General features: G+C 43.4%; 1 protein-coding gene across 2 annotated transcripts in view; it reads right to left on the bottom strand.

Moving 5' to 3' along the window:
- The window catches only part of KCTD15 (potassium channel tetramerization domain containing 15), a 188,436-nt gene that overhangs the window by 118,825 nt on the left and 52,716 nt on the right, over positions 1–16,895 (bottom strand). For both annotated transcript variants that reach the window (XM_086945145.1, XM_086945144.1), the window contains one exon: positions 2,194–2,369. In XM_086945145.1, the coding sequence (XP_086801271.1) occupies positions 2,194–2,369 (176 nt within the window). The remainder of the gene's footprint in view (positions 1–2,193; positions 2,370–16,895) is intronic.

Raw genomic sequence — 16,895 nt, 5'->3', positions numbered from 1 at the left:
GTAAAGAATTGAAGAATTGAGTGGGCAGAACTGAATACATTGAAACTTAAATCAACTAAAAGTGAGGTTCGGGCATTTGTGCATGAGCTCAATGTATGACCAATGCCTTTCAGCTGAGTGATCCAGGTCATTATTATGTCCAGAAAGAAAAACATCAGCGTACGTTCCTTAACTATAAGTTTTCCTTTGGATCCAAGGTCTCTACAGTTATTTATCCGAGGTTAACACCTTCAAACTCAGAAAAAACTCTCACTTGGCCTATTTTTCGTGTGGGCAGTGGGGTAATTGCACTTGAGTTGTCGCAGAGATTATGCAAATTATGCTGATGTATGGCTCCTTAACTGCCAAATTGAGCAGTTGGAGACCTCAAAATCTAATTACTTTACTTCTATCATTATGCCTTTACAATGACTATACCTTTCTAGATTGTGGTTCCATTCCTGGATGTCCAAGGCAAAACAGATTAAAGATTTTGTCTATGATGTCATTAGCCTTTTATAGACAGTGACCCTATCCGTCTAAAGAAACTTCTCTAATGTACCACAAGGAAGGCTCCCTGTTTATCTTCAGCACTCTGATCAAGGCCATAAGAACCTATACATTTCATTCCAGGGGCGGATCCTTCTCTGCGTCCTTCTTCGTGGAATGTCCCCCTGTTTGACTTAAAAAAATAGTCATGGCAAACCCCTCTTTTGGAAACACTTTTGACAAACTCATCTTTAAGAAAAACCCTAAATCATGTTTTTACCAAAGTAACCCTACTAACCTAAAACAGTTACTATCTGTCTCTCATTCTAACATCAGGCACCTCTAAGTTGTAAATGACAACATGCTATGACATAAACTTTGGAGCTCTAGCACTAGGATAACTTGGCCCCGTTTACCAGGTGCAGAAGCCAATTTTAGGCGTAGCCAGAAAATGTAGCAAAACAATAGGCTTTGGTCCATAGGAAACCAAGATTAGGAGTAGTGGTGTGCCACGCCAGAGATGTAAATGCATTGGCTGTTTACAAATAGACATACACATCACTACACATACGTTAAATGGATTTTCAATGCCAACATGGGGCTCGTTGGTAATCACCAAAAATAAACAGAAGTTCTTACAAAAATAGAAAATTAGGTTCTGCACAGTGTGCACAAGGTTCCGGAGTGGCACATCAGTGCCATAATCTACAGCTATTAATGTAAACAAAGATGAAACCTATATATCAGGTACATACAGAAGCATGATACACATCTGATTACCGCCATATTAAATCTCTAGATATCTATGTGGATTGAGTATGAAATGATTGCGGCATAGTTTGAGACTTTTCTCTCACTGCGTCTAAATTGTACCTCCCTCCCTGTCAGTTTCAAGGTAATGGAAACATTTATTTTTAAAATGCACTTTCTTGCAAAAAAAACAAAAAACGCAACTTTGCCCCATCAATCCACTGGGATTAAACCTTCAAGTCTCGCAAAATGGTGTCTTCTTTCGGGCAACAAATATTTTGGCTCAGTGGATGCACTTTGTCAACATATCTGTCCTCTGCTGCCACATCCGATGGTTCACGTGTTGTAAAACTGATTTTGGTAAACATCGAGTGTACTTTCCAGTTCTACTCACTGACTATATCATTTAAAATTCACGGGTTGGATTGCTTTTAAAATATTTACAGAATTAAGCAATCTTCGTCAGCTCCGCAATTAGCATGAGCACTAAATAATTATGTGCAATATTTATGCGCTGCCTTATGCTAATAATGGAGGTGCAAATAAATACTGTATGTCGTATGTGTGCTCAGTATCTTAAGTCCCCTCTCACGTGCAGCAGACAGATTTCACGGAATAGGAAACAGTGAGAACAATACGAAAAGATTTTGCTTTTACTATTTTAAGGGCTTTGACCAGCACTGCTTGGGGAATGGTGGATGCTGGAAATGTTGGACTATGTCGATTACAATGACATGCAAATAGTTTTCAAGTCAACAGGTGCTTCAAAAATAAAGTGCATAGGGATAAGGTTAATAAATAAAATAATTAGAAGGAAAAACAGAGAAAATGTGCATTTTAAACCAGTTATGCTATTGCAATCTTTGACTAGACAGACATGAAAGGGCTGCACAGCCCTAGCATGGATAAACAGTAGACTCCATCATTCTAACACACTTCATGCACAGTATTCACGCAGAGGACAAAGTACAGTACCTGGAATCGGGATACTTTGTTAGGGTCGCCAAGCTGCTGGTGTACATATGCCCTCCCACATCAATGTGCACTGGAGCATTGCATTTGGTGAGCTGCGCCGGGAGAGGGATTCCTTGAGATGCGAGAGGTGATACTGGGGACCGCGTTAAGGAGAGACGGGACATGCTTCTACCCTCCTGGAAAAGGAAGACACAATGAACAGAACCTCTTAGCTCGAAGCGGGCACTCTCTTAACTCCAAGCAGGGTCTTAGATCCTAATCAGATCATTTTTGCATCTGCCTGATCACATATTCCGCTAACAAATTATTGCCACCACTGTAATTAAGTGTATTTGCATCATTTTCTACAAAGCACCAGAGGGTAAGAATAGGATGCTTATTAGCAATAAGAAATCAAGAAAAAAATGTCAAGGTGTCAGCCTCAAGGGGCATAAAACAAACTGCAAAATTCTAATTAAAGGTCGCGGGCTTATGTGTTAGATGTGAAATATCCCCTGACAAACGAATAACCAATTTGTGAATTGGGATTCAGGGGTTTTTGCAAGTTTGTCTCAATAACGAGACACCTCTAAATTAGTGACTTCCTCAGTACCCAAGGCATTTGGTTTGTACACGTCGTACATTTCACATCAAGCTAAGAGCATTTCATGTCTCATGTGTGACTGCAAACATGATTGTTTCGAAACGGTTAAATCTTCTGAGCACAGCAAGCCGTAGAAGCACAAGAAGCAGTATGTAGATGTCAATATACATTTTTTTTAACCTAATCTCTAAATTCGAATGCACGTCACTATCAACAACAGTAGAGGACACCACCTGAGAAAATGGTTATTTTTTATTTGTATTTTTAAAATGATCAAGGTCTCAGTAGATGTGTACGCTCACATGTATAATCACTTATTCTAAAATAGTGCGTGCTTGCTACAAGGACACAGAAATATAAACATCCTCCAGTGGTTTTTACATACCAATGCATGCATTTTAAGCAGCTCTCTTTCAATTAGAACCAAACTAATTATATAGTAAAAAAAAATGTCACATTTCAAACAGTAATCTTATTTGTGTGGGTCTTTCACTGCCTCTCCTTTTATGAAAAATAAACACAGGAATGTCATTCTTAAACAATCTATTCAACTTGAAATACATCAGCTTTCACAGTTTTCTTTTCAATGATTGGACAGCCATAACCAGCTGGTGCTCTCTCTCATGTGTCAGGTTTCAGACGTCAAGAACCTTACCCCATCCACTGATCGTTCAAGACGAATGCGAAATTCAAATAAGAATGGCATTAGGACGAGTTTCATTTGACTGAGTGTTTACAAAAGTGCCCCTTTTCTCTTAAAGTGTCAGGCACTTGGATGTTAAAATATGCAACCTTCTTAGCAACTCCTCCCGCACATTTTTTTTTTTTTGCCTATCACTGATATCATGTCAAACAGACAAATGATTTTTTCGGAACTGTCTTCCAATTTCACTTGCAATGTATGTGCCTAACAAAAATGAATGTGTCCTCATGTAATGCAACTGGTGCTATGTGAAGCGCTCTGATACCCAATTCGGGTCAAGTTCGCGCTATATAAAACTGTAAAAAAAAATGTATATTGTGACACACCAACATAGACACTTCACATTCATGCATCACTTCCTGCACTAGAGTAATGGTGTTGTGATACCTTTTGGCATAGGTTTTAACCATTCAATCTTCATTACATTCAAGAACTCGCAACGTGGGTGTGCTTTGCTTTTGTAGGTAAATATTAAGGCTCAGTTGAGGAATCAATCAATCAGGGGCTTATATAGCACGCTACTCACCCATGAGGGTCTTAAGGCGCTGGGCTGGGATAACGAGGCAAGAAGGGGTGAGTTGCAATACGGGAGGGGACTTATAGCAGGAGGACTGGATTTGCAATGATAGCTTTTTGACAGCATTTAGGGTTCTCGTTGAGCTTCAAAGTTGTCGTAGAGCGCCATTTGCAGGCCTAGGCACGCAAAGTGGAACACCACATGAAAAGTAGGTATGCCCACAATATTCATCTGGTGTGATTACACAGTTGTACTATGTGCAAATCCAGTATTTCAAGCACTACTTCAATTTTGATGAAGCTAACACCTGAAACAATCACTGGTCGCACATTGTAGAAAGCAGGGGCTGGACTTTACGCACCAAACGACCAATGAGGAGTGATTATTGCACTCACACACTGCCTCCTGGGCACATACACTGTTTTACAGGCTTCCGTGGACTTTAAGGGAGAGGCACACGTGTCCCTGGTTTCCAATGCTCAACATATGGTGCAAAGTCCATTCATTTTTCACTCACCTCTTTGTTCTGCCTCCCCCTTGACTGCTTTCTGCCTAAAACATGTCAGTTGAGTTAGGGGGAAATCTGGGGTAGGTATTTCAGTCACAGTACAAATATGAACAAGGTCTGCCGAACCAGTTTCATTGGAATGTTCTTAATCAGACTGTGTATCTCTGATTTGAGAGAAATCCATTTGTTTAGGATGAAAACCCTCACCCAGCATTGGGTATTATGCTTGATCATAGGGTTCCTCCGCACACCACTCACCAAGGTAAGCAGTGTGGACTACAACACCCCGTAAAGCAGCCCTTGGTCTACTACCTAGGAGTGAAATAACTATGTGAGTTATTTGTGGGGGTGAGAGTTGCAGACGCTAGGGATTAAAACTACCTCTTGGAGGACACATTCAGAACTGTATTGTGTGTCCCAAAAGGGATAGACTAAAACTAAGAGTGCAGTGAAATTCAACCCAACAATGATGCAGGGGTTAAAATGTTTCTGCCTGTCTAAAGACCCTATAATGAGGTGTTTGGCATTCTTTAGGACTAAATATGTGAAGTCACTCTGTCATTAAATGAGGAAAGAAGTGCATGTGTAGTGTATGATGATAAAAAAGATGAATAATTAATTTACAATCACTATTCCACTACTAATGTGGCTATGAAACGTCATAAGCCAATTACATCTGATGTAGTGACAATTGATAATATATTTTGGGTTATCTCGCTAAGCCATTGCCCTCCTGTGGCCGATCTCAAACCTTTTCTTTCCTTCCTAATGCTCAAGGGAACAAAAGAACTGGCTCAAAGCAGTGTCTTGGAAAATTTGGTGCGGGTTAGTTTTCTTGATGCCAAAGTTATAGACTTGCACAAGTAACCTTAGAATGGAATGATTGGAGCAACTTGTTTGCAAAATCTTAAGTGTTCTTTCCCAAACATTTTTGTTGTTGTTCGGAAATATTATTTTACTTCTGAATAACATGCTTAGGATGAGTGTTTGTTTGACACAATAGTATCGTAGACAAAGTTCCCCAAGAGCACTTTACAATGTTCCTTGTAACACAGCAATATAAAGTCAAGAAAACTTAACAAAAGCAAACACATTAGGGGACAAAAATTTTCAATTTAGGTACACAAGTTAATGCTATACCAGTATGTTTATTGTTGTCTGCTGGCGATGTTTAATTACCCGTCCGGCATTTAATAAAAATCTATTTCTGATTCTGTCTTCCGTATCTGAGTATGATTGTAATGTACACAATCTCCCATAATATGTGTTCAATTTGATTTGTCAACACTGGTACTATTTTTGAATGACTGTATTATTACTTTCCATGCCAAGGCTGGATCTGTGAATGCTCTCCCTCTGAATATTTCCAAACGGATTACTGCTATCTCAGACTCAACCATGCATGACACACATCCCATAATCTATATAGCATGAGAAGTTGTATTGCTACAGAACAGAGAACTAGCTAATTACCACATAGATAATGCAAACAGAGCCTCACGAGATGTCCAGTACACTTTGCCTCCTCACCAGTTCAAATAAGTTAGTTCCTTGAGTCAGGATTCCATCAGCATGAGTTGATCATCCCATGCATTTCTTTTAGATTGATGTGAAGTCAAAACATAGCCAAGGATCGTCCCATACAATGAGGCCCTTTTCCAGCTCATCATCTCAAACAACAAAGCTCCCCTCTGCCAGAGATTAACTTTCCCTTAATTGCCCTATTGCCCCACCCCACTCCCTCCCCACACCCAGACATGGCTGTTGACTTTTGTCGTTACTGCTACCTATTGGGTGCCGTATAGATTCTATTTTCACTGCGTGGCGTTATTGCTCCTTTCAGGTGCAAGGTGCCGCGGGTTCGCTCTGCGCTCCCTTAGCGGCATGTTTCTGGTGCGGCTCCACGGTGCGAACCTCCGCTCGCCAGGTGGCACCTATCAGGCATTTTTTTCCTTCCCATGATTCGCAATCTCCAGCCTTCTGCTACTGGTGGAGATTGTGTGCCGCGTTAGTCAGCCATCAAGTCTAGAGAGATACGTCCTCTGATTCAAAAGGTCTGCAGTCCGCGAAAGGCATTTCAAACCCTGCCTGCATACGCCCTGGAGTGTGGGGTCTGTATCTTATAGTTTGCAAGCGTGACACCTCAGGCAGTAATCCCCTGGCAACTTGGCCGCCTGGCCTTTCTCCACGACGTTGATGGCCTGTGAGGACTCTTTTCTGCTTGCGAAGGCAGTGTGGCTTGCGCGCTGGGACCAACGTCCTAGGCTTGGTTCTCCTTGTAATTTAACTGCACCACAGGACTGTCCCGGGGCTTGAAACCAATATATTGAGGCACTGCAAATGTAAACATTTTTTGTTGTGTCCCAACCCTTCACATTTTCCATGTAGTGCTGGGTTCATATTCGCCCTCAAGGTTTGCCACCCCATTACCTTTATAATCGGTATTGAGTCCTATGATGATGCACAGGGGGATTCCCCTAGAGTACCTGCCCTTTGATGATGATTTCTACGAGGCGGTTGATACCTCAATATATAGGGCAGTAGCGTAGGCCATAGCCCCTATGGAGCAGAGTCTCTTACAGCAGTTAGCGCAAGAATGCGCCAGGTCGGCTAGTCTGACTACCCCTCCTGTGGACACTTAAGCCCCTGCCCCTCCTCCTGATGGTGATTAAGCCCCAGCGATGAGCCAAAAACAGGAATGAGTAGACCATGATGCCTTTGAGCATCTTAAACACGCTTTCCTTAATCATGAGCCGCACCCTCATCCTCTGCCTGGGAATCCCCTCAGCTCATCTCCGTTCCTCCACTTCCCAACTCCCCAGATCAGGACGACACCCAAGAAGATACTGACGGCAACCAGGGGCTTTCAAGGTCTTGGCTCCCTTCCGCCCCCACAGAAACCTCTGCCACTGCCCCGGGGTCGGACTTATTAGACCCAGATGACATCATCCACCCAAAGTCGGAGGAGTGGTTCCCTTCTGACAAGTTCACCTCATATGTGGCTGCGCATATCTGAAAGCTTTTAGAAAAGGAAGCTCAAAGCTCTCTGCGTGTGGAGTATCCCCGTCCATCCCTAGAGCGAAAGGTTTCCTTGACCCCAGAGCTTTCTAGGCCAAATTTATCAAGAACCCAAAGAAGGGGATTGATAGGTCCTGGCGCTCATGCCAGGACAAACTCCTGGACACCCTTGACATGGCAGAGGACACCAGATCCTCAGGTACCATTATCTCCCCCAAGGTGCTCTCTGGGTGGGAGCAGTGTGCCATTATAATCCTGGGAACACTAATCGCACTTTGTCAGCAGAGTGCCAATGTTCTTTCCTCATCAAATGCACCCCCAAGTTGGGGGACTTGGCGGTCTCTGAGGCTGGCGCTGTTGCTCAGTAGGGTCTCTTTGGGCAGCCCTTCAATAAGGAGCTGGGAAAATGTGTCAATACCTTTACTTCCCTAGACAAGGCCCATTCTTCTATCAAGAGGGTCTTCCACTAATGAATTTTACATGGGGCCATGTGAGATAGGGGGACACTCGTCTGGTTGTGGTGCTTCACAATATGCTTGGGGCAAGGCTCCAGATGCGGTAGTTACCAGGATAACACCCGCTACGCTAACTTCTATCCTACCCAAGGCCAACGCTTCAGAGGCAAAGCCAGAGGAGCCAACTCTACACCAAATTCCAGTGAGTGTCATTCCTTCTTCATCTCTACAAGCTGGGGGTCAACTGGCGGGCTTCATTCATGTTTGACAATCTATTACCGCCGATGTTTGAATTCTGCAAACAATTCAAGAGTTTCAGATAGAGTTTTATGGCTCCTCCACTGAGAGTATGTCTCAGACCCATTCAATTTTCCATACAGAAAGCAGTGCTGGTAGATGAGGAGGTTTTTCCCTCCTGGAGAAAGTTCAATTTGTTTCTCGACTCCCCATTGAATGGGATACGTCAGCAATATATTTTTGGTGGCCAAGACCGATCGCAGTCAATGCCCTTTCATAAACCTTCGCGATTTTGATGAGTGGCTCATATACAGTCAATTCAAGATAGAATGCATATGTCCTCCCTGAAACCTGTTGGGGCAGGTCAATTGGATGGTTCGGCTGGATTTAAAAGACACCTACTTATCCATTCCCTTTTTTCCACCTCACACAAGGTTTCTGCAGTTCATCTGACGTGACCTGACATACAAGTTTTCTACTCTGCCTTTTGGGCTGTCTTAAGCTCTGTGGTGCTTTATGAAGGTTCTCTAACCAGCTGTGGAAGACTTTCAGGCTCAAGGGGTCCATCTTATAGTCTATCTGGATAACATACTCCTTCTGATTTAGTGTCCACAGCAGCTGTCCTTCCAGCTGCAGTGGTCAGTCAACTTGTTACAGGACCTGAGCTTTATCATCAACAAGAAGAAGTTACTGTCGAGTCCATCACAATCTATCACGTTTCTGGGTTTCGTCATAGATTCGACAAAGGCCACGTTGAGATCTTGCCTTCCCAAGGTCTCCAAAATATGACACAAGCTGCGCAAGACTATGGCAAGGACCCAGGTTTCCCTCGGACAGCTTGCATGTCTGGTGGGCTTGCTCGCCTCTTCGATCCAGAAGATTTTCCTGGGTCCTCTTCATTACCGCGCCCTTCAGCACCTAGAAGCATCTAACTTGCACAAGGGTCTTACGTATTGACAGTGCATAACCCTTACGCAGGAGGCAAGGGACGAAATAGTCTGGTGGCTCACCCACATGGAGGCTCAGAATGGACAATTTTCGGCTCCTCCCTAGATCTGGTGATCGACGCCAGCAGATCCGGATGGGGTGCCCGATGTGGCGAATTCTCCACAGGAGGTGTTTAGTCCCCTCAAGAGCAGGCAATGCAAATCAATTGTCTGGAGCTCCTTTGAAGTCCACTGCTGGACACGGAACAGGATTCAGTTAAGAGTTCTCAAGTTGACAATATATCACCTGTTCGCTATATCAACCATTTGGGAGGCACTGATTCCAAGGCTCTGTCAGATCTAGCAATCAGATTTTGGCAGCACTGCCTCCAAAACCATATATCAGTGACAGCCGAGTACTTACGGGGCAGGAGAATCAGATGGCGGATTGGCATTACCACAACTTTCATGATTCTAGCCTTTTAAGGCTCTCCCCGGACGTATTTGTGTTTCTTCAACGAACCTGGGGCCCGTTCTCGATCGATCTGTTTGCCTCTCAGCTAGATCACCAGTTGCCTCCGTTTTTCAGTTGGAGGCCGGATCCAATGGCAGTAACCAAGGATGCCTTCCTACAGGACTGGAGCCTGGAGAAGGCCTATGCATCCCCCCTTTTGCAATGATCAGACGAGCGTCAGCGCAAGTAAGACAGCAGGAAGCAGAGGTGGTCATGGTCACTCTGACCTGTAGGTCTCAAGTATAGTTTCTGGTTCGCCTCCCTCTCATTAATGGCATGGCGGATTTCAGGGGCAGATGGTCAGTACCAGGCCTTTCGTGAGAGGCTGAGTATCTCCTCTCAAAGGCATGGGCCAGGAGCACGATCAAAAATTACAGGTAAGCTTGGAAGCAATGGATCAGTTGGTGTGTGTGACAGGGTTGTGATATGTTGTTCAGGTCCTGAATTTCTTGCCAACCCAGGGTCTGGCCTACTGATCTTTTAATACCTTTCAGTCAGCCATCTCTGCAAGCCATGCCTAGATAGACAGCTCCTCAGTTGGGGAACACCCCTTTGTGTGTCGTCTTCGCAGGGAATTAAGTTGCCACTCCCCACCTCCCCCCACATGCCTAGTTACTCTGCCCTCTGGGATGTGAATACGGTTCTTAACTTGTTTCTGTACTGGCAACTAAGCACATTCTTTTCTAGAAAAGAGCTAGCTGCAAAACTGGCGATGTTCCTCTGTCTTGTCTCATGTAGACTGGTATCCGATGTGAGGGGCTTGGACATTACAGGCAGAACCTTTTCCCTGGAGGTGGTTTTCTTCACTGTTAGCAGGCACACCAAATGCCACACCAGAGTGATCTCTTTTCCAGATGTTCCAAAACTCTGTGTGGTGCGGTGCCTCAAGGCATACGATCAGATGGTGGAAGAGTTCTGGCCGCCAGGCAAGCGCAAACTTCTGATAGTGCTTCAGAAGCCCCACAAGGCAGTCTCCTCGCCTACTACAGCACGCTAGCTGAGGTGGGTCATGCAGGAGGCAGGCATTGATTTAAAGATGTTTGGGGCTCATTCTACCCATGGAGCAATGGCTTTTAAGACCTTCAGCTTAGATGCAAGGTTGGAGGACATCATGAATGAGGCAGATTGGTCATCAGATTCCACCTTTAAAAGGTTTTATTTAAAGCCTGTGCTTGGTATAGCTTAGTTGGTGGTGGATAAGCTTTGAACATGCATAGTCTACACTTCCGGTCCTGGTCCTGAAATAGAATTAAACATTGCCTAACTTTTGGAATGTAGAGTTTCTATTCTATTAAAGACTCGGAGGTGAGGATTATCCCACCTGGGAATTTTAATCTGATTTCCCCTCCCTGTGACTAGTAGGCACCTATGTTTTCTTAAGAGTCAATAAAAAGTAAAATATAAAATGTAAATGTTTATCAATGTTGTGCTTTGTCTAGATTCTGATCTGTTATCTTTGCCTTGTACTCCTAAGGGGTCTGGGGAATGCTATTCCATCGGTGGTGATCATTGGGTAACCACTCCCGTTCTTTTTGCCAGGCTCTGATTCTGCCAGACAGTATGCTTGATTCTGGTTAGTCGGTTTGGCTCACGCAACAAAAGAGGACTATGGGACTTTGTTAATGGGCTATATGGCAGCATGCAGTCCCCTGATTGGCTGTGCCTTTGTACCTGTTTGATGATTGGATTCACACTGTTGTGCTCAATTTTTCCTGTTCCCTAGGATTCATAAGAATAGTAGTTTGTGATATTTTGTTAAACAATGGCTGCTATGAAAATAAAGCACAGAGAGTATGCATACTCCTCGCCTCTGATCCTTAATAGAATTGAAACTTTCTGTAATGGAAGCTAGGACATTTTTCATAGAAGCTAAATTTGCTGAGGAGTTTGGGTGGCAACATCAGAAACAATTGCAACCAGGGGTGTAGCTACTATTGGTGCAATGGTACTTGGGCCGAGAGCCCTAGGGGGCTCATTAAACCCTAATGATTGCTGTATTTTATTACCTCAACAGCAGTCACAGCCCATGACATCCTTGCTACACTACTGATTGCACAAGATTTGTGAGAGACATTACAAAAGGCAATATCCCTGAACTATGAGGCATGCTAGCTCCTTTTGTAATGTTATGTAAGAGTGATCAGTTCCAATAGCAGAGACATTGGTGTTCCATATACTGAATTCACTCGCCACAAGTCCTGCTGGTGGGCCCTTTTCTGCTTGAAAAATGGGGTTTCAAGAAGAATTCTTCAGATCTCCACAGGGAGTGGAATTCACCCGGGATGATTATTTAATTTTTTTCATTTATTTTGAATGTTCTATAGAGCATGGCACTACCCTTTCAGACACTCTGGGACTAAAGAGACACCGGAAGGTAATAAGAACAGTTGCCCTGCGAAGAAACATGAGCCCCCTTGGACTGGGTATTTATATGTTCATGAAGAGTCAGGGTTTGACCGCCATGAACTAAAGAAATTCGGCACAATCAATAATAGGTGGCATGCAGTGAGGGAGTTGGACATGTTTGTGTTGGAATGGGAGAATGAGGTGGGGAGATTATGTAGAAATCTGTTTTAGTTGTTCTCAGTTTAGGAGATCGGACATCACTGAATTAAAACATGTCTAGAGTTTTTAGGCAGGAAGAGTGACTGAACCGCCGCAAGAGCAGGAAACAGGTCAAAGAAAATGGTAGAAGGACAAAGTTCCCTTTGTGGGCAATGCATAGAGCACTGTGCACAACGTGCTGCAAACAGGTCTTGACCCGAAATTATGTAGAAGGTAATCTTCTGTGATGATTTGTTTAGGCTGGGTTTCAGCACAGCTTTCCAAATCTTTGGTCAGAAAGGGTAGGATGGATATAGGGCATGAGCTGGATTTTGCCTTTTACCCTCCACTTTTTGCTAAATTAGTTTTTGTTGGCCTTAGGACTGCATGCATCGTACAACTGCTAACCAGCGCTTTGGTTCTCCTCTAAACATGGTTTGATTGGCTTATACCCAATTGGTATATTTAATTTCCATGTAAGTCCCTTGTAGAGTGGTATACCATATACACAGGGCGTGTAACTTATATGCTACCAGTGGGCCTGCAGCACTTCTTGTGCGACCCATTTAAGTAACACCTTAACACATGACCCAGGCCTGCCATTTCAGCCTGAATGCAGTTTTAAACTGCCATGTCGATGTGGCATTAAAACCCCCTTGTCAAGCCTGAAACTCCCCTTTTATTACATAAGTCAACCCTAAAGTAGGCCCTAGGTAGCACATTGGGCAGGGTGCAGAGTTATCAAAAGGTTGGACTGGTACTTTTTAGTGTTTTAGTGTTACGTGGGTGGTAGTGAAAAATCTCCTACTTTTATTTTCACTACTATGAAGCCTACTCCTTCCATAGGATAACATTGGGGTTCCTTAAGCTGTAATTTCCAATTTGGAGTGGGTGGCTCTCTCATGTTCGGTGTCTGTGGAATTGTAATGAAGAATCCTATTTAAAGGTTTCTAATTAAAATTTTGAAAATGGCCCTTTTAGAAAGTTGTCATTTTCTGCCCATAGCTCTTTTTGTCTGCAGCCTGTCTTGGGTCACATGACTGGGTGTAACTGGCCGACTTTGTGAATTCCTCCCAGACAGTCAAACAATAGTGGGATTAGGTGTGCTTGAATAAGCCATCTGCTGGAAGGATGGAATAGAGCGGAGCACAGCCCCACATGCAACTGAATAAGAAGTGCTCTGCCTTCACACAAAGGATCTATCATCTCCACATTGTCACCGCAGCCAGCATGGAGCAACGGAAGGGGAGTCAGGAAATTCCATGCACTTTAAAGCCACTGTCTAGAAACTTCTTCAAAGTACCAGAAGTAGAGCACCTGGGTATAAAAATAGGGACCCGGACACCAACCCTCAAGTACACCTCTGGACCTGTGGATACTCTGCAAAAAGGACTGCTGTGCTGCTGAAAGGACTGTCACTCTACTGACCTGTTGCCCTCTTGCCTTGGTGAGGACTGGGCCTGCATCTGTTGAAACCAGAACCCCAAAGTGACTCCAAAGGCTAGTTGGCTGGCCTCTTAACTAGAGCCTCAGGGACAGAAGGTTTCAGTGACCATGAAACCAGAAACTGGTCATTGCTATGTGAGAGTCCACCTTGCAAAATGGTGCTGCCCTGTACCCTGTAGATTCTTTGCAAGCCCATCTGTAGACTCATCAGAACTAAAGCATCTCCTCTCTCGAGTGGCGCAAACCCGATCAGAACCAACGCATCACCTCTGCTGCAAGGGTTTTTCTGATGCAAAGGACTCCACACGGACCCCACAACTGTATCAGATTAGCCACCTGTTCAAAGCTTTACTGATGAAGGCCCTCACATCTCTCGCAATGGCAGCCTCTATGGCAATGCAGGTTCCTGCATCGCAGTCTAGCAGCTTCTCAGAACTTGTGCATCGTCTCAAATGTGTGACGCATCCTCAACACCAGAATTTGCACTGAAGTCCTCAACGATGATGCAGGACCTTGCATTCTCGTGTGGAATCTTGCAACGCTCCATAAGCAGGACCAAAAGTTTTTTGTGCTAGCAGGCCTAACTGGGCACATGTAAACGGCCCTTGCTCCATTGCGGTTGGCCTGAACTTGTAACAATGTCCCGGACCGGTGTGACCAGATAGCCACAGTTAGCACTTTTGGCACTATTTTCACTGCAACCTTTAAAAAATCATAACTCTGGTTCTACTGACTGGATTTTAGTCATTTTGGTGTCAAATAATTCATTAACACGTACTCTATACTTCTTAATTGATGTGGGATTTTTCTTTTTTTTTTTGTATTTTGTCAACTTTTATAAAGCACAACAAATCTCTCCTAAAGGAATGTTCAACTGAAATGGCTGAAATCTAACAGTTCAGGCCTATATTTTGGTACCATCGCAATGCTTAACTGGATTGCTTTGCTGTTACTTTCCTGAAGACAAGGCTCTCTTTTTCCGGACTGCAGTGCGTGCGAGAGTGATCTACCCATGGCTTCACTGGGTCACAAGTCTAACGAACCCGCTTACGCACGGAAAACAATACACAAACACGGCGTGCCTAGAGCACCTTTCAAAACCAGGGATGCAGACAAAGCATGCTTTTAGAAATCTGTATTAAACTTCACCTTCTGACTTAAGTTTGCATATTTCACTATCCTTCAACTTCCTGCTTTCAGTAAACATTTCGTTACTCAAAACATGTATACTTTTTTTTAAATGTTCCATCAAACCAATCGAAGCAACGTGAAATAACACGTGACTCTTGGATACCTCTGATATGGAACCACATAACACGATCTCATTGTCTGGTTACATAAATAAACCACCAGTTACTCATTGCTAAGGAATAACGAAAATGCATGACGTCAACATCCATTGTGATCCAATAAAACCATCATGGTTGTTGTGGAAGTAACAAACCACTCAGCCATTGGCCATATTAATCAATTATTACATCATAAGAATCCTTTGTTGACCTCGAACAACTAGCATTTACAGAGTCAATTTTTATTGCTGTACCAATGATCTGTGATTACCATTATTGAATGTTTCTCAGTGCCAGATACTTCCAAAATGCACTGGCGTTGGCAAAGTCAGTATTGGTGATGAGCCATTTTAAAAGTATAGGCAACATGGAGTCCATCTTGAAAGTATGAAACATTGTTTTCTATAGTTTCAAGAGTGACACCAGCTTGAAACTATAGATGTGGGATTTTTCTTGTGTTGTATTCTCACTGTATTACTGTTTGTGCTGCATAAATACTTTACACATTGCCTGGAAGTTAACCATGCCTGCTTTTAATGTCAAGCTACCCTTATTTTTTAAGGAGTGTGTGACCCACCCTTTTTAGGCCATCATGGATTCCCAAATCTGAGATGGAGTTGATCAACTGTGGCAACTGAGGGGCAAAGGAGATGCTGTTGGTTAAAAAGTGAGAGGATGGCACATGCACTGCAATTGTGTCAATACATTCTGACTGAGTGACTTTTTAGAAAGATGACCAAGAGCTATTTGATTTCAGATAGGTTACGTTATGTTAATACACTTTTAAAGCACACGTATACCCAGTGGTGTCTTGGCACTGATTCAGCATAACGAACACAGAACTAAAAAGGAGACTAGTTGTTAAAAAGCCATATTTTCAGTAATTTCCTAACAATCAGTGGGGGGAGCCGCTCTAATGTTTATGGGTAGGCTATTACGGAGTTTAGAGTCTTCTGAAGCAAACCCCACCATTTGAGTCTTTTGAATCTGGGGTGGGTGACCATCATGGAGCCTTTAGATCCCAAGTCCCTGTTGGGTACATACCATGCTATGGATTGTTTGAGATGGTTGGGCCAGAGTTGTGGAGAGCTTGGTAGGTAAGACAAAGTGCCTTGAATTTAATTGTATTGCCTACTGAAAGCCAATGGAGTCCTTTAATGGCGAAAGAAACTGACTGAAATTTGGGAAGAACAAGAAGTCTAGGAGCCACATTCTGAACACTCTGCAGTTTGTTTAGGTATTGCGTTTGCCGATTTATGTATAGTCTGTTACAGTGATCCAATTTGGTTAGGATTAACAGTGTAATTACCTTTTATCCTCGAATTGGGAATAAAAAGAAGGATTTTCCTGATGATTCTGAGGGTGTTGAGGCTTGAGGAAATGACTGAGTTGATGTGCTTGCTAAAAATGAAGTTCCGTCTATTAAGACTCCTAGATTTTTTACTTTCTGGACGGATAAAGGGAGTACTCCTATTTCAGTGGGTAACAGGTAGGGCTCCAGAATTGTGGTCTGTTACCAAAAAGAATAACCTCGGTTTTGTTTGAGTTCAATTTAAGGCAGTGTTTGCCCATCCAGTTAATTATAGCTCTCAGTTGTGAAGCTGAAGGTTAGTTTCATTGACATTATTGGAAGCATACAAACTGATTTGCTTATTGTTGGCGTACGATGTGGGTGAAATGGCAGATCTAATAGGGGATGCTAATTCTGTTACATAGATGTTGAAAAGTAAGAGGCTGGGTGAGGACCTTTGCGGGGCCCCACAAGGAAGAGGGAATGGCTTGGACAAAAGATTGTCCAGTATCACTAAATGTTTTCTGCCCGTCAGGAAAGATCGTAGCAGAGCAAGAGCTTTTTTATTAATGCCGAGATGTTTAAGGCGGAGGATCAAGGTGGAATTGTCCATCAAATTGAAGGCCGCTGATAAATCAAGAAGAACAAGGGCTGCCGTACCTCCTTTATCA

This window comes from Lissotriton vulgaris, chromosome 12 (assembly GCF_964263255.1).
Source record: "Lissotriton vulgaris chromosome 12, aLisVul1.2, whole genome shotgun sequence".
NCBI lineage: Eukaryota > Metazoa > Chordata > Amphibia > Caudata > Salamandridae > Lissotriton > Lissotriton vulgaris.
Note: the sequence above shows the minus strand (reverse complement) of the source record. Positions and strands in the feature narration are given on the sequence as shown.